The sequence below is a fragment of the Anopheles nili genome, chromosome 2 (genome assembly GCF_943737925.1).
Source record: "Anopheles nili chromosome 2, idAnoNiliSN_F5_01, whole genome shotgun sequence".
Classification (NCBI taxonomy): Eukaryota; Metazoa; Arthropoda; class Insecta; order Diptera; family Culicidae; genus Anopheles; species Anopheles nili.
The window spans coordinates 44637931-44663718 of record NC_071291.1 but is presented as its reverse complement, the minus strand read 5'-3'; the positions used below and the strand labels follow the sequence as shown (position 1 = coordinate 44663718).

Below are 25788 nucleotides of genomic sequence, written 5' to 3'. Positions count from 1 at the left end.
TACATAAATCTGCCAAACAAGTTTTACACAGGCACAAAAATCATTTGATTCGTTTGGAAGAAGAAAAACAAAACATATGATAACAGAAAACAATAGAACAACAGTAGCAGAGCAGAAAAGTGGACATTTCGTTTTGACAGCAAATTGCCGTTTGTTTAGTATGGTCGGGTTAGTCGTTTTTTTTCGAAAGCAATACAGAATTCAACACATGTGGCACATTCTAAACTCGAACCACGTGAGCAAAGGTAGTTTCAGCGACAGCTTGAATATCGATCGGTGCATTAGTAGTATCAGTGAGAGTAGGAACTACACGCTCAAAATTTGGTGCTCAGTTATGTGTTTTTGAAAAGAGGTTAGCTAGAAAAAGGAAGAGGGTTCCAAAACGAGTAAAACTCAATTGTGTATCCCGGCGGAAGCCAAACTAAACGCTTTAAATGTGTCGATTTCAACGTGTGCTCATCGAACGAGCCGAAGATTGCGTACGCGTGACAATCTGAATGCTACGGAAACATAACAAAACGCTCTAGCTTCCTGGCGGTATGGTTCAAGATTCATCCACAATTCGGTATTCTCTGGTGCAATTGTTCTAACATAACGACGCGACGAATGCAGCAAGCAAAGGATTAATGTGAAAAAAACATATTTGAAAAACACATTTCTGAGAGGCACTGTCGTTAGGTAAACCGTGTAAACACAACACCACTGCAGCAACAAACACAGGAAAGTCGAAAGAAAACTTAAACTAGATAATGTCGAACAATGTAACGGAGGAGAACGAAACATAACGCAAAAAATCCAGTAGACAAAATGGGCGCTAACAGCTCCAAAAAAAACAAACGAAACGAATACAAAACGAAAAACACATACGTAGTTTAAACCAGCGCAAGTATCAGCAAATAGCTACGGACAAAAAAGGGTTCGCACTTTCAAACTGCACTATAAGAGCATAACTTCAACTACCGGTTTGGCTGGCAATTGAATCTTCACCTGGCACTTTGTAAACGTCCAAAAACAAAAAAATAACTTCAGCGAGGAAAGTACGAACAACTCAAGGAACGGGGTCAGACCAACGAAAAGTCATACCAAACGGACTGAACAGAACCAATTGGAGTTGATATTTGAATTTGAAACGAGACGAAAAGGTGGAAACAAAAAGGTAGAACCGCTTGCAGTTCGCGCGCGAGAATGTGAATTACAATGCCGGAAAGATCCGGCGATAATAGCATAGAGAAGGTGAGAAAGATAGAGGCAAATGGCAAAAGGAGAAATATAGATAGACAAAGGCCGAAATGAGCCAAAAAATATATTATATCCGATTTGAAAGAGACAGAAAATGGATTTTAAACTCTTGCTGCTTTTTGTTACTCATTCATGTTTGGCATTGCTTTTCGTTTTGCTTTTAACAAAAACTGCGATGTTTCCGGGAGAGGTTTTTTTTGGTTTCGTTTAAAAATAACTGTTTTTGATTGTTTTGTTGGTTTGTTTGTTTGTTTTTTTTTGTTAGTTACCTTTCAGAGATCTTTTCCGAAACACACCTTCATGGTAGGGCGCAATATGGGAATGCGTGCAGTAACAGGCATATTGTCGAGGCATTAGTACGAAATCGGAACAACAGTATGTGGAAAAATGTTATGTATATTTAGGCTTTGATCTGGTTTAGGTCAAGTTTCGAGTGTGCATTCACTTCAACCCATATGGATGATGATCTGGATGATGATGCTTGAATGTCTGTTTGCATGAGGGACATGTGTTGCAGCAATGCTCAAAATTATCTCTACCGGGCTAAACAATTGTCACTAATAATTGCGATTCTACCCGGACGCCCTAACGATACAGTACGCATTTATGTTGACGTCTCACGAGACACGTGCCGTCGAACAAATCGCTTCAAGGACTAACACAATAAACGGGCTGGTTGAACAGTGGATGGGTTACAATGAGTGAAGTAAATCAAATGAACTGCAGATTGGTGGTAGAACCAAATCGAACAAAAACCAAATTAGGAGTAACATTTATTTGCAAAGTGTAAATATTCAGGGAAGCCAATCATAGAAATCAAAATGAATACCAATTTACGAATGATGCATTTGTATGTAGAGAAAAACGCCAACGTTGAAGCATGGTACACAAACAATAAACACGAAATGGAATCTATTAAAAAAATTGGTTCGTATTTTGATCAAAACGGGTGGAAATAATAGCAGTCAACACAACGATTAGTAACGGTACGGACAATGATCTAGCGAGACAAACAAAGGAAGGAAATCAGACAAACAAAATGGCAATACCACTCGCAATACACGACGATAAAACGAAATATGCTACAATATATGCTGAAGGAACTGTTATGTCGATGTGATAGCGGCGCGAAAGAGACTTTTTGGCTGCGCATTTGAGCAGCTTTTGGCTGCGATTACAACATACGTAATTATACCGTTTGCTTTCTAAACGATTTTTGTTGCTTTTTAATGGAACGATTACATGGTTTGGTACGCGTAATATTATGAACTCCAGCTAAATTTACAAAACATAACATTCTTTTGTAAAAAAAAGTGTCTGTACATTTACGTAAGATGCGATCATTCCTGACTGCAAAAACTGCATAGTTAAATTGTTATCACGTCTTATTATTCGCTGGCAACATACGGTGGTGGTATTCCGATGTCTGTACAAATATCCTATTTACCCCCTAGGTTTGGTTCATGAAACTTTAAACAGCACTTTGGGCTGATAAGTGCATCTAAGGATAAAATCATGAAAGTACCACAGGTCTCACGACGTTTTGTTTCTTATTTAAAAATAACACAACATATATTTAGAAGAAAACAAATTCGATTGAACGAGATATTAGTAAGAGGTACGAAATTGGAAGGCAAAGAAAAGAGAGTAGTAAGTGAACAGACAGCCATTCGTATGTTTCGCTCTTGGGAGTTCGTTGTTGGCGGTGTTGATTTGAAGTGTGAGGAGGGTTAACGCATTTGCGAGGTAGAGTAAATGTTCGGCTGGTATTAACAATACATTGATGGTACCTTGAGTGTACAAGTCAAACATGAAAACGGATGAACACTACGGGTATGACAGTTGTAGTAACAATTGTAGTAATAGTAAAGTAGTTCACAATAGAACAATGGATGAGCACACGCAGTGTGAGGAGAGGAGAGAGAAAAAAAAAACACAAAACGTTGCATACATACCGGTGATGGAACACAACAAACGCAAGGTAGGGGCACTGCCAGAGTACTGATTGATCATGCCCTGACTGTGGGCCCTCGGTGCTGGCATACTCAGCGTGATAGCTTTGTGGAATTTGCGACGTCTCGGTTCCACGGTAACAACTGGCGAGACTGCAACGCCACGACCTAACAATTTTGCCGTTAAATCGGGATCTATTGGCTGAGCCTGCCGGTGGTAGAATGGGAGTTTGTGGTTAAATTGTGATGACCTGTGACGTATAGCGAGCTTATACTGTCGCGTGAAGTGGACTCTGGAATTATGGGAGGTAGAGTAGCGCCCACGACACGGTGAATGCCGCATTTGGCAGTTGACTTTAGCGGGTTAATATCTCAGCTATCAGTGCTAGATTTACGAACGAATAAATGCTACACTACTCTATAAACGAGTGAACGATACCAGCTGAAAATAAACGTTAATGCGTTATCACACCACCTGCTCTACATTCGGTCTCCTTACCACTACCTCTTAACCCACAGTCCACTTCACTCACAGTAAAAATTATAATAATGACTACTTTTTATCCGGCAGCCACCAAATCCGACGGAAACGTTCTCTGAATAGTGTACAAGCTTGTCAAGTAAGTGTGGGTGTGTATGTGTGTGTGTGTGTTTTTTTTTTGCTTTTCATGGATACACTCGCTGGGCAAAACATACTTTTAAAAATTATACTTTTACTTTCAATTATACGAAGCACAGTCAAACAATAGAAGCAAGGCGCTGTTTTACACAATTACATCTCAAGACTGGATTGTTGTAAAGCCTATCTCTTCATCACGGGGAAAACCCAGTAAAAGCCACGTGAACTCACCTCACATCTAAAAATAAATCTGTACAAAATCATGTCATACATCGAACAAGCAAATGCAAAATAAAAATCGTTTTCTTTTCGTCGACTAATGATACCAAAAACAAAAAAAAATCGACATTCAAAATTAATCTAAAGTGTGCTGAACGCAGTGGAAATTTAGCATCTAGCTTTGGCAATTGAAATGGCAGCCGCATTTTGCACTTTCGCATTCGATACAACAGCATCATTCAAAGCGTACGAATCTATCTCTCGATCACGCTATGATCAGGTTCATCTCAGTACAGATATTCTCCACGCCACTGTTACAAAACGATGGGTCGTCTCTGTCGCTTCATAAATACTACTCTGAATCATACGATAATCATACAACACGGAACAGAAAAAGCTTTCCAATTTAATTTTCCACGTTTTTTTTTCAGCCTCTCTGGTTAGACTTCTTCTCACTGATACTGTTGAAGCATACGGTTCGTGCACGGAACTGAGCATGGTAGGATGCCCAATAAATTTAGTACATTTCTTGTGTGGATAATTTTGCGATTTTGCGAACTAACAGAGCACCTCAGTGCGATTCCACTATGAAGGATTGGAAAAAGTTAAAATTACTTCATGCCGTACTAGGTTTGATTGTTTTTCGTTTTCTTTCATATTACTGCTACTCGCTAGGTGATTTAGCCAATTTACGCCCATTTCTTGTTGTTTCAATTGCCTACCTCTACTTAGCCAATGTTACCAAAGCACATCTTACAAAGGTTGATAGGCAGCATACAACAAATCCGACAACTAAATAAAAAAATCAATCTAAACTGAAGTTAGGTTTCGTAAGCCACTCGGGTACTTTTGCAGCCCTGCCTCTACAGTTTGAGCTTTGAAATTTCATTCTTGAGTGTATCGTAATAATTGAGATCCTGAGAATTTCCGATCGATTGGTGACACCGCAAAACACATAACACAAGCAAGAAATGAAACAATTTAGTTGCAATGCAGCAGCGCTTGGATTTGATTTTTCATCACATGAACTAAATTTATTGGGCACTCAAATCGTGTTTTGTCAATATTGTTCGGTACGAGCTAGCGCACGCTAAAACCTTAGATTCATAATATTAATTGCCTCCAGATGCTTCAAATCGAATCGTTATCTGATTGTGTATCGTAGTTAATAGTAGTGTTTTTAATTACATCGCCTCGCACTTAGACTCACGATCTGCACGATCCATCGCTCTAAACTGGTGGCTCTCTCCAAAGCACCTCACAACATATTGCACCAACGTGTTTGATTATATAACTGTGAGACAACAAACCGCTGAAGACTATTTTCGGCGGATGTTTCTCGGTTTATGCATAAACATGGAACTTCTAAGCGTCTAATATCGTAGGTTTTCTTTTCTATTTCGTTGATGTTAAATTGAAAATCGCTTTACTACTTGCGGACAGGATTGGTTTGAAAACGAATATACTGGCTGTTGGAAAATACTGATTTATAATGAAAGCTCCTGCCATCTGTCATAGCTTGCTCTTGGGGTATGCATTACATTGAAGTTTAATGTCAGGCGCCTCCTGTCCCATACAACGCACTCTTGGATTACATGATGATAACCTCATTAAGCAAACCGAAATATATGTGTATTTGATTTTAAATTTTTTGTTTAATCAAACTTTACGCTCCTTCTAAGCGTGTAGGAATAGGTAAATAAAGTTTTAAGTTAAATTTGGCAACAAATTTAAGCAAAACTTTCAGTATTAATCGTTTTCGCATATTGTGATTTATAGTTAATTCATGTTCATTACAAAACGAACGGAAAACTATAATAATTTCTGCACATGGAGAAGGTGTATTGTTTTGGATTGTTTCCATAATTTGATATCATCAGTTGCCATGGAATCTTCCAAGATAAACTACTAACCTGCCTTTCCGTACGAAAGCGTTCGTTGCACTATGCTTCGAAATATCTATGCACTGAGTTTTGAATTGTTTATGAGCATTTATCAATGAGATAAATTTGGGTTATGTTGCCTCGTAATACATGTAGACGGAGTAAATGGAATGCATCTTGATATTAAGTTGATTCTGTCGTTTCTGTCAATGTAAATGCAATTGTTCGAAGTACTGATTTTTGATCGCTTCGATCGCAACACATTGTCTAGCTTCACGATATGGCCTCGAGTGCAATAATGTTGCTGCATGTTGCATTTTGCTCCTTAGTTCAACTGCTTTGTATTCAGTAGTTCAGTTTGCAAAATATTTGCGAAATGCCATAAAAAGGTCGTAATGTAGTAAAAAGCGTAACCGAAAAGTTTAAACTAGGAGTACTTCACGTAAAAAAGCAAAACCAAAGGCGATCCTTACACGTTTATCGACACGCCGGACGGTTGGGTGTATTTTCCGGTTGGGTGTAAGAATAATGCAAAACTACCAACATAAAAAGGCGTTTTTGTTTTCACTTAAAAGCAACTACAATATAATTGTCCTTAAATCCTTTGAAAGTTGCATGCAATTCGGTAGTTTTCTCTCATCAGAAAACCTTGACTAGAGATGGTTAAAGCATAGTTGAGCACGGGGAGAAAGTTAATTCATACGTTAATCTTGTTTTCTTTTTTTGTCCTGTTGAGTCGCGTTTGTCGCGCCATCCACTCGTATGTCGTATGGTACTAGCACGTAAGCTTTAGCATTTTGTTTGACCAGCATCAGCTGCCTCAGACGAGCAACGGAGCAGTTGGTTCGTATGTGTCTTTTTACCAAATCAAAGAGAAACGTTTCTTCTTCGGCACGTGGTTGACGCTAATCTTGCGCAACTTTTCGGGGGCTACACCCTTGCGCGGTTTGAACAGATTTACCTGAAGCCCGACTTTGATCTTCTTGGTTAAAGCACCCTGCGGGAAGACGGCCTGCACCTGCGGTACGACGGTGCTAGACACCATACCACCCTCCGGTCCGATGGCGTGCACTTCCTGGCGAATGCGCGAAATCACCGCAAAGTACTGCGGGAAATCGTACGTCACGAAACGGCAGATACGGCCACCTCCCAGTTCATCCAGCTGTGCCAGCTCTGCAAAAAACAACCATCAACCATTACCCAACGCCATAAGCCATAAGATCGCACATCCCTAAAACGCTCGTATGACGCATGATCGCGTGGCATATTACCTTCTGGCTCGAAGCACTCGTTCAGCACATCGTGGATTATCTCATCCGACATGTCGATGTTGTGCTCACGCCAAGTTTCCCCATTGTCCGATCGCAGGATGACGATCTCGCGCTCTTTACCGCGCAACGAGGCAAAGTGCGGAACTTCCATGATGACGGGACCAAGGAACTTAGCTCCAACCGGACCCAGCTCCAGGACACGGCTCGCTAGGGCCTCTCCTTCCATTAGAGGCGGCGGATGCATAGTGCGCTGGGGCTTCACGTAACGGCACGTTATGCGTGTTGGTTGTGCGGCGGATCGCGCCGGGACGATGATACGCACACCACTGTGTCGGCAGCCTCGCATGGCTCCTCCACGAGCATCCACCAAGAAGGACACTAAGAAGCTGTCGAAATGACACGCAAAATATTAATGCTCAACCTATCAATGGCCAGAATGCCTATATACAATGAATTTAAGTTAACCTAACGACGGTTTTATTAAACACTCGCGAACGAGATACGTGCACGTAAAGGCAGCATGCAACACTTACTTCTTCCAGTGCAGCTTTCTGTGTGAATGTAAGTCAAAAAGACACATTTGTTAAATCCATCCACCACGAGAGTTAGTGTTAGTGGCAAGCAGGAAGGAAAAAAGCACATTTTTGCGATTTTGCGATTAGTACCCAAATGCCCGCCTCTTTTGTCTGGCGTTTCGTTTTCACTTACCCAACGTGCGAGTGACGCTCGATGTTAATGTTGTCCGTAAAATCGGCCGCCGAAATGCCAGACTGCACCATGGATGCGTGCTGAGGGCTTATCGAATCTTCCAGCGCCGTTGGTGGAAATTGGTGCGAATCGGTACTCTGAACCATCTTGTTCGAGTCCATCCGCTCGTCACGGGTCACATCGATCGGCAGCGAATCATCGCCGAGTGATTTCATCTCATCAACCGTCAAGTAGCGGTACGGTTGATCCGACAGCACAGTGTCTTCACCTACGACAAAGAACAAAGCGAACAGCAGCTAAGAGCATGAGCAGAAGTTCCTTTTTAGATATCCGGTGTGTCGGAGCTATACCTCCTTCTTCTTCCGAATCAGACATAAATGTTTCGTGCATCGCCTCCGGTGCAACCACGCGGTACTTCTCCTCTGACGGTGGCTGATCCGGTGTAGCTACGGCGTCCGTGACCGATTTCAGTGAATCGAGCACACTAATGTATCCCAGCTTTTGTGCAATCTTCAGTGACGTTTGTCCGTTCTGTGTGCAAAAGAAACAAAAAACCAGCGAGAACATAATTATTAAGCGCGCTGGCACAACGGAAAAGCCGCAACCTTTCACTTACATTTGTAATAGCATTAGGATCAGCTTTATTTTCCAGCAAAATGTTAACAATGTGGCAGTGTCCTTGCTGCGAAGCTTGATGCAGCGGCGTATATCCAATACCAGTGGAAGCGTTGACATTAACATTCTGCTCGATAAGATAGCGTACCATGTTCGCTTGGCCAAAGTGTGAAGCGACGTGCAGCGGCGTATAACCCGCCTTGGTTGCCGCCTGCGTATTGGCTCCATGCTTTACCAGTACTTGTGCGACGCTAACGCGATCCTCCTGCGCGCACAAGTGCATCGGCGTTAACCCATTGCGCGCCTGATGATCCGGATCACCCTTATGCTCCAACAGCAGACCGGACATATCGGTATGACCCTCCTGAGCGCTCAGATGCAACGGCGTAAATCCGGCCTTGCTTTCCGCGTTTGCTTGCGCTTCGTATTTGAGCAGCGTGTTGGCGATGTCGATCTGATTTTTGCGTGCCGCAATGTGTAGCGGTGTGTGCCCGTTCTTAGCCGTAGCATGAGGGCTAGCTCCCTTCTCCAGCAGCAACATGGCGACGTTTTGATGATCGTAGTGGCTTGCCACGTGCAGTGGAGTGACGCCATTTTTACCCTGCGCATCCACCGGTGCGTTCTTCTCCAGCAGTAGCTCGGCCACCTTCATGTGGCCGTACTTGGCCGTCAAGTGCAACGGAGTGAAGCCCTTCTTGGTCGTTGCATCGATCTGGGCACCGTTGTCCAACAGGACGCCAGCAACCTACAACGGAAAGGACGAATCGTTAGCGAATGCTCGTTAGTCGTTGCAAGAGCGTAGAGATAGCCCATTTCAGACAAATCGCACCCACTTCCCACTTGACTGATACATGTTCAGCATTAATCGTGGGCGTCCTGAGCGTTTGGGTGGATGGTGCAACTAGTTTAACAGTAATTGCAAACAGAGAAACGTTAGGCATACCAAATCGAACGCAAACAAGCGGTTATTCAAACAAACAAACGGTTATTAACGGATGTAATGTCGTAACAAACGATCAACCTTAACCAGCTAACGATAGTAAAACTCAAACACAAACAGAAATAAAACAGAAAAAAAAACTAAAATAAAATAAAAACTATAACAACACGATATCACTACACTCGCTATACCTGCCTGGTGCTGGTAGGATGCTTCTGCAAATAAAACGAACCTGTGACTGAACTGAACGGTCCTGTCTCACAAACAAATCAACTTCCTGGCGAAGGAACACTTTCCTTCATTGTGCACACTAGAGATACGCTTCCCTCGGTGGGACAGCCTGAACACAAGAGCGACATTAAATCCAAACCAAATGAACGGGGAAACAATAAAGAACATGTAACAACAGTCGGCTTTTCACCGTTGGTGCAGTTCCCACAAACCAACTGCAGACCAAACGCGGGGGCAAACAATAACTTCAAACTACAGCTTTATTACACATTTTTCGAATGGCGTTCAAATAATAATAAAATAATAACAACAGAGCCTTAAACTAAAGAAAACTTAAACCTGTCAAGTGTGCAACAAAAGGCGCATAAGTCGATCTATCGTTTATCGTTTTATCCCTCGCTTTTAGCGGTCGTTGTGCGGTTCTGTTTCGGTCGATATGTTATAGGTAACAACGCGTTTCGGTGGTTAGACCCCATTCCTTGCGCACAATGGCACGATATGTCCGTCAAAGCGTACCTACTCGCTCTGCTTCCTTTAACCAACCGCGTTAAGGTGCGTATGCCTGACTACATGCTATGCTACTGTTCAACCCCACCCATCGCAACGTTCTTAGTACACTAGGCCGTAACCGGGTGCTATCCTGCCTAAATGAAGTACTCCTGATGCCGTATCCAGAACAACTGCATCAGGTAGACTGTGTCTATGTGGTCCATAAGTTTTTTAGCAACGAGATTCTTTACCTCATCCTGTCCCTCCTTGGCGGCGATGTGCAGGGCCGTATACATGTCCTTCGTGACGGCGTCCACCTGGGCGCCGTGCTGTAGCAGCAGCATGACGATGTCCACATTACCCAAGCGCGATGCAATGTGTAGTGGCGTTTGCTGCTCGCGAGCACGCGCATCTACTTGAGCTCCGTTGCGTAGCAAAATGCGTATGATATCGGTCTGAAAGAGGGCATAGAAATGGCACCCGAAACAGTCACAATGGCAGATCAGTTTTGGGGTTATCCATAATCGTGTCATGCTGCTGTAAGAGCCTGAAAAAAAAGGAATTTTCCGAACGTCTCACACTCACCTGATTAGCTCTAGCCGCAAGGTGCAGTGGTGTTTCACCTCGCACAGTCGGAACGTCGGGACTGGCATCGTGCTGCAGCAGATAGATGACGATGTTCATGCATCCCATGAACGATGCCACATGCAGCGGCGTCAGTCCACTCTCGGTCGTGGCGCTAATGCTCGCGCCGTGCTTCAGCAGCAGTTCCACCACCTTAATGCGGTTCTTCTTGCAGGCAATGTGCAGTGGCGTGAACCCGTTTAGGGCACGTGCGTTTGCATCGGCATTGCGGTCGAGCAGGAGCTTCGCAACTCGCACATGCCCACAGTGTGCCGCGACGTGTAAAGCCGTTAGATAGTCGACGGTGACCTCATCGACCGGCGCGCGATGGTACAGCAGAATTCGAGCGGCGTCCACGTGTTCACCCTGGGCGGCCATGTGCAATGGCGCTAGTCCGTTTTTAGTTTTCGAGCTAATGGGGGCGCCACGTTCGAGTAGCATATCGACCACCTGCTCATGACCCGATCGGGCCGCACAGTGCAGCGGTGTGAGGCCATCGCGCGTTTTGCTCTCAATGTTGGCGCCCTTCTCGAGCAGCAAAGCCACCATATTGGTTTTGCCCCACTTTGCGGCCACGTGCAGTGGGCTGATGTTGTGCTTAGCGGCGTAGTTCACGTCGGCACCCTTCTGGATGAGCAGATTGGCCATTGCCTCGTTGCCGTAGTGCGACGCGATGTGCAGAGGTGTAAAGCCCGATTTGGACGTTACGTCTGGATTATGATCGTTCTGTGTGCGAAGAAAATGACATTAACCTTTACAGCTTTGAACCGCAGGGCCGTCGTGGTCTCGAGCACATGGTCTCAACAGCCTACTAGATCGGTCGAGTGAAGGGAAGCTGACAACTCACCTCTAGCAGCAGTGTTGCTGCCTTCACATCATCCTTCTTAGCAGCAATGTGCAACGCGGGCAAGCGCACCTTCCCGCGGGTATCACTTTCCAGCAACACGGCCACCACCTTATCGTGTCCCTGCTGCATCGCGACGGCCAACGGCGTGAAGCCATCCTCGGTGGCCAAGCTCTGGTTGGCTCCGTTCGACAGCAACAACCGCACGACCGAATCGTGGTTCTCCTGGGCCGCCATGTACAGCGGCGTGAAGCCATTCTGAGACTGCACATTCACGGACGCGCTATGCTTGATGAGCAACTTCACCACATCTTCCTGGCCGGCCAACGAAGCGATGTGTAGGGCCGTGTTGCCCTTCTTAGTTGCGGCATCAACTGTGGCACCGCGAGCTAACAGCTCCGTCACCACGGCAACGTGCCCATCCTTCGACGCTAGATGCAATGCGTTCAAGCCATTCTGTTCGCGTGCCGTCGACGAAAGCAAAGATGTCAAAAAAAAAATCGAACGTTAAATACCTAGCGCCTAAAAATATCACTTCAAACCCAACTCGGTCACTCCGCGAAATGAAACGAAAACTAACTTTCGATTCTAGCCGTCACGGCTGTCTGCGACCGCGGCAGCGTTCACTTTGTTCACGATACAACAATACCTGCGCATAAACTGGCAGGTTGTTGATTCTAGCTGATACCGAGTCTCGCGTCCCGTCAAACGTCAAACATCCTTTACGCGCAGCACCATTGCCAAGCCGATGACTTTCACTTTCACGGAAAATTCAACATTGAACCATAACCTAACACACGCGTAAAATGCCGCTTTTTGCCGACGCTGGCCATATCTCTTGGGCCCAGTATTTACCAGTCCGAGTCGCGTCCGCTTCGGGCTCGTGCCGTCGAGAACCGGGACGCAGTATACGCAGGACCAAATCCGACGAACAGTGCCGTCCTGCGCAATGGATCGTTCTTCGAAAACGGAAGCTACAGCGAGCTGTCAAATTCCCCTCACTTCAACCGCGACGGCTAGAAAATGGATCCTGCGCACACGATATGGAAACTCATTGCAAAAAAAAAAAGGAAACACTATCCTTCGTGTCAGCAGCGACATCTTGCGTTACTTTTACGCAACTGCATTAATGATTCTCCTTGAACCATACTGCTTAAAAGAACTTGTTTTTTTTTACGGTTTACTCTAACTGCTAGTTTTCACTTTTTGTGGATGAAGACAACTTGCACGATTTTTTACCGAGTTAACGTTACATTCAATCGACTTTTTCAAAAAAACCCCTAAGAAAAAAATGATGCAAACTACTTACCGCATTGGAAGTGTTAATATCAATGTTATTTTTAAGGTGTTCCAACACTTTCTCCAAGTTGCCTGCTCTTGCAGCACGCAGGAACGACGTGTTTCCATCGGACTGTAACGAATCGAAACAAAAACTCGACATGTTAACCTACTCGAGATTTGTGTTTTTAGCATGCAATGGAATGATTTTGTTTGCAACAGCTGATTATATTATTCAAAACTCCACAGCACAGAATTTTCCGGCTTTTTTTACAAACTCTCTTTGAGCTAATATAGCTCACACTCTACATTTACCATGTTATTCACGATTTAATGATAAATCCGCAACTATAACAGTTTAACAATTTCACAAGAAGCAGAGTTCATAATTTATCTACGCAAGATCGGAGTCGTTTTGTGGATGCTATCCTTAGGACAATGTTGCTAATAATCCGTGCAGATACTGCAACCACACACACATCAAACAGCGCACTGAATTTTCACACCAAAGCCCAAATGCTTCACAGCTCCCAAAGATATCCTCGACGTATTCATCAATCTCCGAAGGCTTCCAACTCCCGAATGCCTTGCTGGCACGTCCGAGATCTGCCGTCGAGCTGACTGAGCCTCGGTCGTGCCAACTCGGTCAGAATGCCTTTCGGTGGCCTGGGAGGTAGTGCGAATCGATCCAATGCCTATGTCATAATGCAGTATGCCTCAAGCTTTTCGTGCCGGAATGTACCAACGTACCGACGTAGCTTTCGCCTACAGAAATGCCTTCGTTTTTTTTATTTCAAGCTCGACGAGCCTGAGACGTTGGATTCAAAGCACTACTAAAAAATAAACCAAACGAAATCTCGCTCGACCCAAAATAACTGCGCTGCGCTGAAAAAAAAGCCTGACGATGGCTTCGTTTGCTGGTTCAGAGGAGCTGCCCCATTACCCAATCCCTAGTGCCGTTTTGTCAACGTCATGGAATCCGGCCATTACAGAGGCCTTTTTTCATTGACAACGCGGTACACCATTACAGCATTTCACCTCGCGGCATATGCTGCACATGCTGTTATCAACACTTGGCTGCGGGCTGCCGCAGCCAGGCTGTCTGGCGATGGTTCTTGCTTCACATTTGACATTTACTCGACAGAATCAAATACCGACTTCCTACGGAGGTCCATTTGTGAATAATGCCCCCCCATGTGGGCGGCAAACTTATGCTGGCAGTGAACATCGTCCATCGGCCCGATGCCAAAGGTCACGAATTTTGTTGGGTCAGCTTGGCGCTTCCATCACTTTATTGCGGCACATAAAAACACGCCTAAGTAGCTCCTAACTAAGCAGGTGCTGTGGCTCGCATACTACGAAGCTGAATCAAAAACGAGTTGGCAAGGATCACCGAGGATAATGCTTCTCGCGCGGCCTTCTTCGTTAGATAGCCCCCCATCTGCTTTTTGCAAACGCAAACAAAAAATAACGCGCCGCACACATTGATAAATGAACCGAATTACGTGTGCGCTGTTTTGTGATACTCTTTCTTTTTTTTTTTTTGGCGTGACAGTTTGAAGTTAGTTTGCGTGCCATAAAGCTTGGAAGGCGTCCAAAAACTTCTCCAAACCCGGGACGAGATGGCTTTTTTTGTTGTTGCAATCAATGAATTCGATCAAGCTCAGGCACGTTTCTTTGCAACGACAAACAGGATGCCGTGGCGTGGCAGTTTTGCAATTAATAAAGCCAATGCATTCGTTGGACGATTGCCAAACGCGCCATGGCTCATGGAACGGGATGAAATAATGTATTCACTACTAAAACACCGAGCTAGACTATTTACTCGAACGAGCCATACCCAGTACATAGTTTTATGTAAGGCTGCATGTTACATAAGAGCATGCTGATAACATTAGTTCCCACCTAATCCGAAAGCTCTGCGAGTTGTTGATTGTTGAGCAAATGAGAACTTTACAGCCTATTTGCTGCACGTATACATATATGGGCGTAGCTCACTCAAGCCTCCATTTTGCTCGCGTTAGCAGCCGCACCCAAATAATATGAGCTTTCGAAAGTAGAGAAACCCAAACAATACATTCCATCCGATACCGCTTCCAACACAAGGCCCAGTTCAAGGCTTCACCCGCAGCCGACGGTGGCAAAGGTTAGACGCTGATGATTATTGCGTGAGTGTCAAATTACCATATCGCTGGAAGGCAATTTCCTCCACACACCGTGATTGATGATCCACGGCGGTGACCAGCTGCTGGTTTGGGGAAAAAACGATAAAGGGGGTTTTCTTTTTTTGTCATTCCTACCTTCAGCTAAGGCTTCAATTCGCGACTTTCCATGGCGGTCAAATGCCACCCTCTCGTCCTGGACCGTTATTTATACATGTATAATCGATACACGGCACCTGCTAGCAGACGGTTCACTCGTGGTGAACGATTTTCCGAGAATTCTCTGAACAAATATTTCTTGGAAGATTTTTTCTTCCACATTTTTTTTTTCTTTTTGCATTTGCTCTTCCAAGTGGACTGCCATTTTGGAGTCCGTACCCCGAAGAAACGGAAATCCCGCAGACGAAAGCACACGCGCCGGGCCTTGCAGTATCCTGGCCACGGAGGTTGTGTGCGTGCGAGTTCCGGTCAGACCCCCGTCGTATGTCAGCAGCGTCGCCCGAAATCCTGCGCGCGTGTTTGTGTGCTGGCGCGTTAAAAAGGACGACAGAAACGGGACGGTTTGGCTGAGAGAAAATAAAAAAAAAACGCTACTATCATGGTTCTGCGTTCGTTTCTATTTTTCTTGCACCTTCCAGAGTGCAGAGTTTTTACTGCTTGACCCCCACACAGCGCAACATTTCCGTGGAAAAGCAACCGATACTGGCAATGGACTCGGAAATGGTGGAGCCCTACACGGCCAGGACACGCCAGTCGTCACCACCGACAGCTAAAAGGCAACGTCTAGTGGCAGCTAACCTAACCTTCTCGAAAACCGTCTCGCAGAATCGCTCACCACGCCGCCTGCACCGAACGAGATTTACTTTTATGATCCTTTTTCCTTCCCCGGGGGGGTGGGAAAAGGAAAAAAAATGCGCCATCTCGTTCCGGCGCGTGATGCCGTCGGCGTATCCTGCAGGCTTTGCGTCTCGCTTGCGTTCTCGAGCGCGCGTGTGTGTATGGTGCAGACACAACCACCACCAACAGCCGAGCGTGCCGACGACCATGACAGAATATCGATCGCTCTGCGGCATCGAGGGCACACGCCTGAGAGAAAATTTTCATCTGCTGTTGAAACCAAAACGGCTCATCGTAACTACTTCCGCTATTTGACCTGTGAGGTTGGAATTGCAGGCAGCCAGGTTTGCAGCGGGAAAGCACACTAATTTCTAACCAAACCCATCCACGGGACGAGAAATTCGCCCCCACGCCCTCGGGGTGGAAAATTAGTGCGGAAAACTGTCATGTCGGTACCATGTAACCCAATGTCTAAAAAGGGACTGCAAAGAGCCAAACGGCGGAAGGAAACCTGAGAAAAAAGGCCCCGTCACACTTACCTGTGTTCCATTTTCGGTGACCATTGCAAAACCCAGGTCCCTTGTGTCGATCGATTAAGCTAGCAAACCGGTAGCAAACCTCTGCCGTGGGGCGTTGCAACGTTCCTGCATAAACGCGTGTGCACGATGAATGCAGCCCGTTGGAAGCAGCACGAATGCAGCTAGCGGGTTGTGTGGGTGTGGGAGTTTCTTTTTGTTGTTGGCTTTATCTATTTGTGAGGTTGGGCCTATCGTTTTTTTTTTTTTTTGCTATTCCTTTCAACCACGAGCTGCCGCAGGAAGTCCACACTTCTAAAGCACGGCGAGCACTCACGGTAAGCCCGTACTTGGTGTCGTTGTTGAACTTGCCACCACTAAGCAGACCCACCGTACGAATGATTGCATAATACGTAAAGCTCGCCCTGAATGTGGAGCAAAATGTGGATGGCACTGTCCTACATCCGGTGGTCTGTCGGCCAGTGGGGATTTTTTTTCTATTTTTTTTTATTCGCTTTTGCTCACGCAGGTGTCAATAGATAGTACTGTAGTTCACGTTTCGCGTAACGCGTTTGTTTCACACTAGACCTATTTTAACTACGGCTACTGCACGGAAACATAAGAGGAAACGGGGTGTTAACGCAAAAGCGCATGGGGGAACCACGGAGGACCACGAACAAAATGGCCGCAAAATTTGCTCAACCACTCAGCGGCTCTGTTGAGCGCTTCAGTTCGCTGGCTGGTGGAAACTGCAAGCAGGGTGTGAGGTTTGTACGTTCTTTTTTTCTTTTTGAAGCGATATCCGCAATCAAAAGAACGCCTGAACAGGGAAGTGAAATTGCGGCCAAGGTGGTTGGAAGAAAATTGAAGGAAAGTTTTGGCCGCAAACGGTGCGAGTGAATTTCAAACCGCTTCACTATCAAAAATCCCTTATCCCTTATATTTGCAGTCGGAGCAGGCTAACTGTGGGCTATTGGGAGAAAATAGAGAGAGACAGAGAGAGAGAGACAAGGCGACAAAGAAGCTAGCGCTGTTACACTCTAACTGCTTCTGCTTCACACTAGGATCACTGGCCTGCTAGGATTCACAATAGGTCGCGTTTTTCTGTACCGACGGTTGCTCTTGGACTGAATGAAAATCCTTCCGAACCGCACAGGATATAGCGGGATTTCTCCACCTTCCACGAACAGGTACAGGCATCGAGCGCGCCTGCGCCTCCGAATTCCCGTCGTGGGCTCGAGTCATGTTCGAAAAAATAAAATATACACCCGAATCAACCCAAGAACACCGGAGCTCCCGGCTCCCTGGAGGCGAACTTCCCCGCGTAATGTTCGAATCGACGTGTTGCGGCGATTTTGCCGGCTTTCTGCACTTGACAGAACGTAAACAGCCAGGTTTGGCGCCGTCACGACCACCAGCGGAGCGAGAGTAACTAACCAATACACCGTAAGCCCGGTCGCCTTCCAAAAGAAGCGTATCCTTTTTCCGCGACACGTGCTACGCGCGCATTCTACACGGCTGTCTGTGTTGTAGGGGTGCGTTTTGAAATGCACTCTACACACCCTCCCGGTTTTCCGTTTTGTTTTGCTCCGTTTTCCCCCCCTGTTTTGCAGGAAGCGCCCGGGTCTGGTCTGCGGACGGTTCCGCAGAACCAAGGGCGTAAGAAAACCACGCTAATGCTGCGAGGGGTTGCAGTGCGCCAAAGTGACATCATCGCGCGAGTAAGCAGGTTTGGGGTGGCCGTACGGCAGTCTGCGCAACTTGCGATCTCAAAACCCCTTGTGTTCACAAAACTCCACTGTACGTTTGTTCGGTATAAAATGGCACACACGCTGTTGGTTTTATTTAGGGGACGTAGGTGCTTATCCGATGCACGCTAATTGACGATTCATTTATTCGTTAACTCATGTTTGCTGGGTCCGAGCTAGCGACACGGCAGTTCTAGGCAGGGAAAAAAATGTCCTCTGTGAAATATGCATTATGTCGGTGTACGTGCAGGAAGAAGCAATATTAGTTTTCCTTTCTTCCATTATATATTCCCCTTTCCTCAATACTTTTGAATTGCTTGTCATTAACAAAAATCAGCACACTAGTATGGTACTCTATTTCAAATATATGAAATCATTCTAAAACGATAAGTATATTTACGTAATGACCATAATTTCCAAACGATCCTAGAAGATAATGTAACAAACTTCTTTCCTAAACTGTATTTATTAGTGGACAGTTCACCGTGAATAATTTACTATTTTCCCATTTTTCACAATTTTCATGCTAGTTTTTATGCGTAGATTGTTATTTACTTTCATATCTCATGATATTATGTATCTGCAGTACTGCCTTTAATTAGTGTATTTCAATTTCCTATCCTAATGCAGAAGAAATGCAGCTGCTGCTGATGAAATCAAGGTAACCTTGACCTCTATCAAAACTTTCTTTCTGCGGAAAACGGCAGCCTACTAGGATATGCTTGTGAGGCAGAGCTGGCTTCACTGATGAGCGGTCGTCTCAGCAGCCATCCCGAGAGGCGCCCGTTAGAGTTGGCATCATTATTTATGTTTGCGAATGGTTGCTGCGGGAATATTTGCGAGTGATAATAGGGTGCCAAATTATTTTCAAGCCAATTTCGATATGGCCGTTACTATACATATATACATCCGCTGAATCTTGTTTTTTTGGTGGTGTAATTTTATTTCTTCATACGAAACGTATAAAAAGTAACGTATAAAATGTTTCAAAAAATCACCAAATGATTTATTGCGATAAATCATCTCGAATTAAACCGCTTCTTGTTGATTCAAGAAAAAAATCAACAACTCGCTTCCAACACATGATTGTCGATAGTGTTGCAGCATTTGTTGTCTATGTGATGCTCTAATTTAGTTCCAATGCAAAACATCGCGTCCAAACCTACTCATCACCTTCGACTGACGCACAAGTGCATTTTTAGCATTTTATGCTGCCCCGCACGCACTAGGCCACTAGAACGCGTTCTAGCGCAACTCTACCTTTCACACTGTCGAGGGCCTACCCTTCAACGCTTCCAAGAGCCATCCTCGAGCTGTATACCGCCCAACACGAGCACATACAAGTCAAGCGCAACATAAATAGCTACTCGGGTTGAGCAGGCGAAAAAAAATAGTACGCCACTCTGGCAAGTTTCCTCTCATCATAACCCACATGTGGAACAAGGTGGAACAACATTTTCAAGGAGAAAGCAAGCAAGACAGAGAGAGAGAGAGAGAGAGCGAGAGAAACGAAAACCCACCCCACCGTGTATGAGGGTTTTCTCGGTGGGGCTACAACAGGCATGTTTCTGTATGTTGCCACGGGCACCCAAAACTCGCTCGTCTCAAGGCGACATTATCAAGCAGAAATGAACCATAAAAATAACACTCAACTTACGCCCAGGCTTTGCAGTGATGGAAATCGCTTCTTCAGTGTCAGCATGGTTTATTTCGGTGATTCCGTCGTCCTTTTTGGCGTTGATCCTTGCCCTTGGGGAGGTGTACCACTGTTCAGCCTTAACCGCCGGTACCGTTTGTTTGGTTGGTGTACGTTTCTTTTTCCGTTTTTTTTTTAAATCACTTTTCCACTTTTCACACTGCGGCTTTACTCAGTTATTGAATGCTCGTTTCGAAAAGGTCGCTTCACTATCGCATCGGCGTTAGACGAACGAAATTGCACAAGTAAGATAATATGTTGTTCACTAACCATCCGTAATAAAACGACGCTGAACTGCACAGTTCCTTCCAGAGAATGACGAAGGGCGAACGATCGCTAATAGTCCATATACAACGTTCATCGGTTCAGACCAAACGCAAGATCAAGATCGATCGTGCGGCTGTTGGAAAATTCACCCGCAAACTGCCCGACCGGGTTGAATGTTCCGAGCGTGACCAAGCCAGGGATTGCGGTTCAGTGCTTGTTGTCGTACGGAAGTTGTGCTGGTAGACGGCACTAGCAAAAACAGCAACAACAACAACGCCAAAATACGCAATCGTACGTGAGAGTGATGCGATGAAGTGAAGAGGAACGTGCTTGTGTGGATCTAATAAAAAACACTAGCCGCCGAAATCGGCCGGACGCCAGGAGCAGACGAGTACCAGTTCAGCAATTCGCTCTCGTCAGCCAATTTAGGGGCACAGCATTTTCATCATACCTCCGTTGACGTACGTTTGCCAGCGTTTTTCAAACTCAAATATACCCGTTCTCTGATGAGCGCCACCGTTGAGACGAGGAAATAATCGCTAGGACAAGCACGGGGCGGAAAATGCGTCTAAATATAACTTACACTTGCTCCGTGGAAAGGAAAAAGTGATCGTCAAGCGAGAGAAAAAGGGCGAATCGGAAAGAGAAAGAGAGCCACAGGGATAATTAGGCGATAGAGAGGACACGGGTTGGAAGCGTTTTAAATTATTGAAACATTGAAAATTGATCAAAAACTGGATGGTAAACAGGAAACATCATAAATAACCTCAACGAATTGGTGTACTCTTTCGATCGCGTTTGCAGTCTGTAGGCTGTGACGCTAGTTTCTTCCGTTCTTCCTGCGAGAATCGCACCAGACGATCATCGACGTCATAGCTTCGCGCGATGTTGTGTCTGCAAGTGATCATACTGGAGCAATAGTTTGAAAAAGAACGAATCTGGGTCTTTGCATAGTGCAAAACCAATTACCTTATTTCGCATTAACTTTAAACTCGAAATTCGACTTGAATGTAAATATCAATTCAAATAGCGTTCTTTTTCCGCGTAAATCAGGATTTTCAATGCCTCAAAATATGTGACAGGAAGTTGTAGAACAACGTTGAATTTTAAACTAATTCAAACCCAAACGTAACAACATTTCGCGAGCTAGTTTTGAGGCTTAAAATAAGTGTAGTATGATGATCAATTGAATGGGAAAATACGATAGTTTATTTAACAAGAATTATCCTTAAATTCCCGGTCAAACAAAATTGTTGTAAGAAAAACTGCATTGTTCAATCATGTTTAAAATGTTTTTTGGTTTGTTTAATTGGATTTTTCCTGATAAAGGTATCAGGAAAAATCAGTTGCATTTATGCACGTTTTGTTAGTAGTCATAACAGCAGCACATTGGCTATAATTTCAAACTGCAGAAATTGTCATGATTCTGCTTGCTTCTCACTATAGAATGAGACTACTCGTAAGATTCCGTTCCTTCTTTGCAAAACAAAATCCTCCATGCTGGAACACCCGGAAACAAAGTCGCTAAACTTCTCCACTAGATTCGCCCTTCTTCTTGGCGTCTATCAGCCGGCCCTCAACGTCGCCATTGTGTTCGTAATAACCCCGGGTTCCGGATGGTTTGACTGAGGAAACGAAACACGACAAAAAAACCCCTTCTGAACGAACATAAAGCGATCCTGGCGCCGCTGGATGTAATTACATTTCGCTCGTTTCCTGTCACAGCATCAACGCGCATAAATATCAATCCTGCTACGCGTTGCCCTAAAAGCCACGAGCAATACGCCGGTAAAAGCACTTAGTAACCGAAGATAAGGCTAAGACAGGGCACGGCGAGTGTCAGTAGTTTGTTTTTCCCATTCGTTTTTTCGTCTTTTGTCCCGTGTTTTTTTTTCTCATCCTCCTCCTTCTCTTTCTCCTGCAATCCTTAACGATGATGAGGGCAAATTTTTACTGCACCTCGGGTTTACTACTTCTCTGTCCATCCCAGCGAATGATTTCAGAGGACCACTGGCGCTGCACGAGTCACACGGACACGTGGGGTGAATTTTCCGCCCCTAAAATGTACGGCATCATCACGCCGCTCGTCCGAGGTCAACGATCACTAAACAGTTTAACCCGTTCTCGGCCAAACGGACGAAACCATTTCAGTATTAGCCCTTTCGCATCGTTCCCTTTTTCTTGGCTTGGCCTTTTCCGCTTTCAACTCCGAAACACGCTATCCTGGCAGGCACCGGAGGCGATCTTTTCACTGCGGCCTTTTCTACAGATCCTGGCCGAAGACCAGCAGAAACATCCTACGCTCGAGACGAAGCGAATATAAAAGAAACACACGACCACAAACACGGGCAAATGTTTAATCTCGCTCAGTGTTACGGACCGAGTGAGGTCATGCCTCGGTGGTGGAGGTGGCTTCACAGCTTCATCATTTCACCCGTCTGTGCCCGATCTCAGGACGATGTTCGTTTTTACATGCGCTTTCTCGTGGCACTGCCGGGCGTGACGGGTGAGGGAATTTTCACCGCCATATTATTAATATTTGAACGATGGGATGGTGTCTCGCCACCGAAATAATATCATGAAACACTCGAGTGCACTCGTTTGCGTTTTAGAAGCACTTTAAGTCACACATTAAGATCATGTAAATCTACACTACCGCCACGGAGTGGAAAATTTTTTCTAACGCACGGACGATATGACGAAGTGCTAGTTCCGAATTAAAACCACTATTAGCGCAAGCTGTTTCAACATTCTACACATTCAGATTTTTGAAAACCCCGGCACCAAAAAAAAAGGAAACAAATTAACTCCCACCAGCTATTAGCGGAGTCGATTATGGAAGCTGGCGATTCCGTTGCATTCGTAAACACTACGTGAATTATATTCCGTGTCCCTGTTGCGACATCAAAACGGCACTCTTTTCACAACCCAGCCCGAAGTGTCGCGAAACGTCCCTATGAAGCAAATGTTTGGTTTAGCAAAGGGTTTTTCATTAAACGCATCCCACAGACGAACCGCTCGTGGCCCGCGCCAGACGTGATGACGAAACGAGGGAAAGCTATTCACTACTATTCACACGCCATTCCGCGGTGACCGAGTCCGGTCGGTGTTATTCGGCAGGGCGTCTCCTCAACGTCAGCGTGGTGACATTCGTTCCCGAAATCAAATGTTGCGCTATTTTTGGCACCGAGCAGATGAAAACCGACCCACCCGCAAGCAGCCAACTGTTCGAGCGGCCGGTATAAACGCGAACCGCCGCTTGGGCATCCTTCCCCCGGGGATGGTGACTCGGTCGTGGCACACGATTCGCGCACTTGTTTGTTTATGATCACGGATAGCCGATGCAAACATGTGGCTGGTTCAATCGCAATAACAAAAAAAAGCTTAATGGCCGCGTATGAGAGGGCAGCACGGAAACTGACTCCTTCTCGTTGATGCTCTGTTTCACAAGGCGCAATAATCTCCAGTGATCAGCCACCAGGTCTTTCCATTCCATCTGCGATGTGCCTTAGAGCCATTTGATCTGTATGCATTTTTTTTGAGTGTACCCGATGCGAATAAAGCGGTAAAAGCGACCTCCAGCTACGATGGAGCCTCTTCTACGTCATTTTCTTTCCTTTTCGGCTTCTTTCTTCCATGATGGCTTTTGAAAACCCGACCGACATATCGTTATTCACAGTTTTACGACACGGTTCGATGGGTTTCCGTGCTTGAATGGTTGACATACTCAATCAAAAGTGCACTCGTGCGAGGATCGATAGAGGATCGATAGCAATCGGATATGTGCATCGTGAAGGGAGGCATACAGTTCGGATTCATTGTTTTCCACGACTTTGCCCCCTTCGACAAGGCTTCTCTGTATTCATAAAAGTGCAATAAATATCCATGATCAAACTCTGATTTGAAACTGTTATATAACTTCGACAAAGAAAACGAAAAGTGATAATATTGAATCTTTGCTTTGAAAACGATCCAAGCAACCCAGAAGAGCCTGTATAAGGCCTAAAATGGGATGAAAATACCCATGAGTTGCATAAATCGGACTGACTGACGTTATTTTGATGAATAAAATTCCTCCATTCCGCAGAATAGCTATGTAAAAGTATAATGTAATATAATATAAACTAATGGAATTATTTATTCGTTTTTACTAACTTCTATTATTCTCACATTATTAGTGCTGACAGGAAACACCTTCTTTAGTTTAGTTATAGATACTTTTATATCAAATACTTTCTGCCATTTTCCAGCAAAAGTATGGCATTAAATATCGTTATAGGATTGGCAAGCTAAAACATAAGCAATGTTGTTAAAAAACAAATACTGCATTGTCATTTAATATTCACTCTTGAATGCTCATAAAATGATCATCGATAATTCGTTTTGATTGGTTGGATTGTAAATGTTTATTAGATAAATTTGCATTAAGTAGTTAATTAATTGCCATACATCATACATAATGCATTGAGTGGCTATAAAGGCAGCATAATTTTAACACTCATCTCTTCCTTAACATCCTGTTCCGATTGTGGTGAGCTATTCCGCCCTACATATGACCGCAAATATGACGCACAGCACAACACAACAGCCATTCGCGTTTATTCGCAAGTTTGCAGGCGTCTTACGTAATATTTGCCCTTTTACCATGCTACATGATGCTAGCACGTGCCACTCCCGGTTCTACATTTGCCCAAGATGAATTACCGACGCCCATCACGGTACCCTGCCCAGCCTTGAGTAGAACATCCGGTTCCGCAAGGCTCAAACCGCGCCAGTAGTAGGCGAAACCGCCCGTCAGCCTTTATCTACTCTAGCCACTCCTACATCAAAAGGCCGGAAACGATAAACGACCACTGCAGCGGGCGACCACTGCATCAGCGCAACCGTACCAACGGTGGCAGCAGTACTTCCTTTTGCCATTCAACCATCCTGCCAGGGCATATAAATTGTGTCACACTGCACCGCTGCACTTCCGTTGCCCTCGGGAGCAAGCGGGTGGGCCCACTAGGTCACTAGGTAAGGTGTTCTTTCTCTTCCCGCAACGAAAGGAAATGTGGTGCAGTGATACGGATGGTATGCGGTAACCTAATCCTCTGTCATCAACGGAAACGAACAGGCGGCAACGAACCCGATCAGCCATAACGTGATTGGATCAGTTTTCCAGATCGAACCGGTCACGGTGCCAGATGCCAACAAATAATGGAAACTGTCGTTATTCATGCAGCGACTCCCACGAAAAAGATTCCACCGCCGGAATGGCAACAATAAGAATCACTTAAAGGAATGATTGCCAAGACGATAGTTGCACAACTATTTGGCTGTGCCGTTTCCTGACCACCGTGGTTCCTTTTTTCTTACATCCGTGCATCCGGGATATGAAAACGTCCCACACGAAAACACACACACATGAAGAGTAGGCGTTGACAATTTGACATTGGAATATATTGCTTCGGTTCGACTTGTTTTTTTTATTTTGGCGGGAAATAGCTGCACGGCGATAAGGCGTTGGTGTACTTTCGCGTTGCTCTATTTCTCCAGCATAATCGTTTGACTTATGTCTTATAACTTTTTTTTTATTCTCGTACCTAGTTTTGGTAATACGTTGACACCGTTTCCGCTTTTCTCCAAAGTTTGATAAACAATTCGTCTTG

General features: G+C 45.0%; 1 protein-coding gene across 1 annotated transcript in view; it reads right to left on the bottom strand.

The window, feature by feature from the left end:
* Positions 1 to 5056: 5056 nt before the first annotated feature.
* The window catches only part of LOC128730758 (ankyrin-3-like), a 31792-nt gene continuing 11060 nt past the window's right edge, over positions 5057 to 25788 (bottom strand). Inside the window, exons 4-13 of the mRNA XM_053823837.1 lie at positions 12944 to 13045; positions 11638 to 12090; positions 10752 to 11516; positions 10418 to 10621; positions 8508 to 9251; positions 8242 to 8422; positions 7892 to 8159; positions 7717 to 7734; positions 7184 to 7569; positions 5057 to 7085 (exon numbers count right to left, since the gene is read on the bottom strand). Of these exons, the coding sequence (XP_053679812.1) occupies positions 6772 to 7085; positions 7184 to 7569; positions 7717 to 7734; positions 7892 to 8159; positions 8242 to 8422; positions 8508 to 9251; positions 10418 to 10621; positions 10752 to 11516; positions 11638 to 12090; positions 12944 to 13045 (3435 nt within the window). The 3' untranslated portion in view covers positions 5057 to 6771. The remainder of the gene's footprint in view (positions 7086 to 7183; positions 7570 to 7716; positions 7735 to 7891; positions 8160 to 8241; positions 8423 to 8507; positions 9252 to 10417; positions 10622 to 10751; positions 11517 to 11637; positions 12091 to 12943; positions 13046 to 25788) is intronic.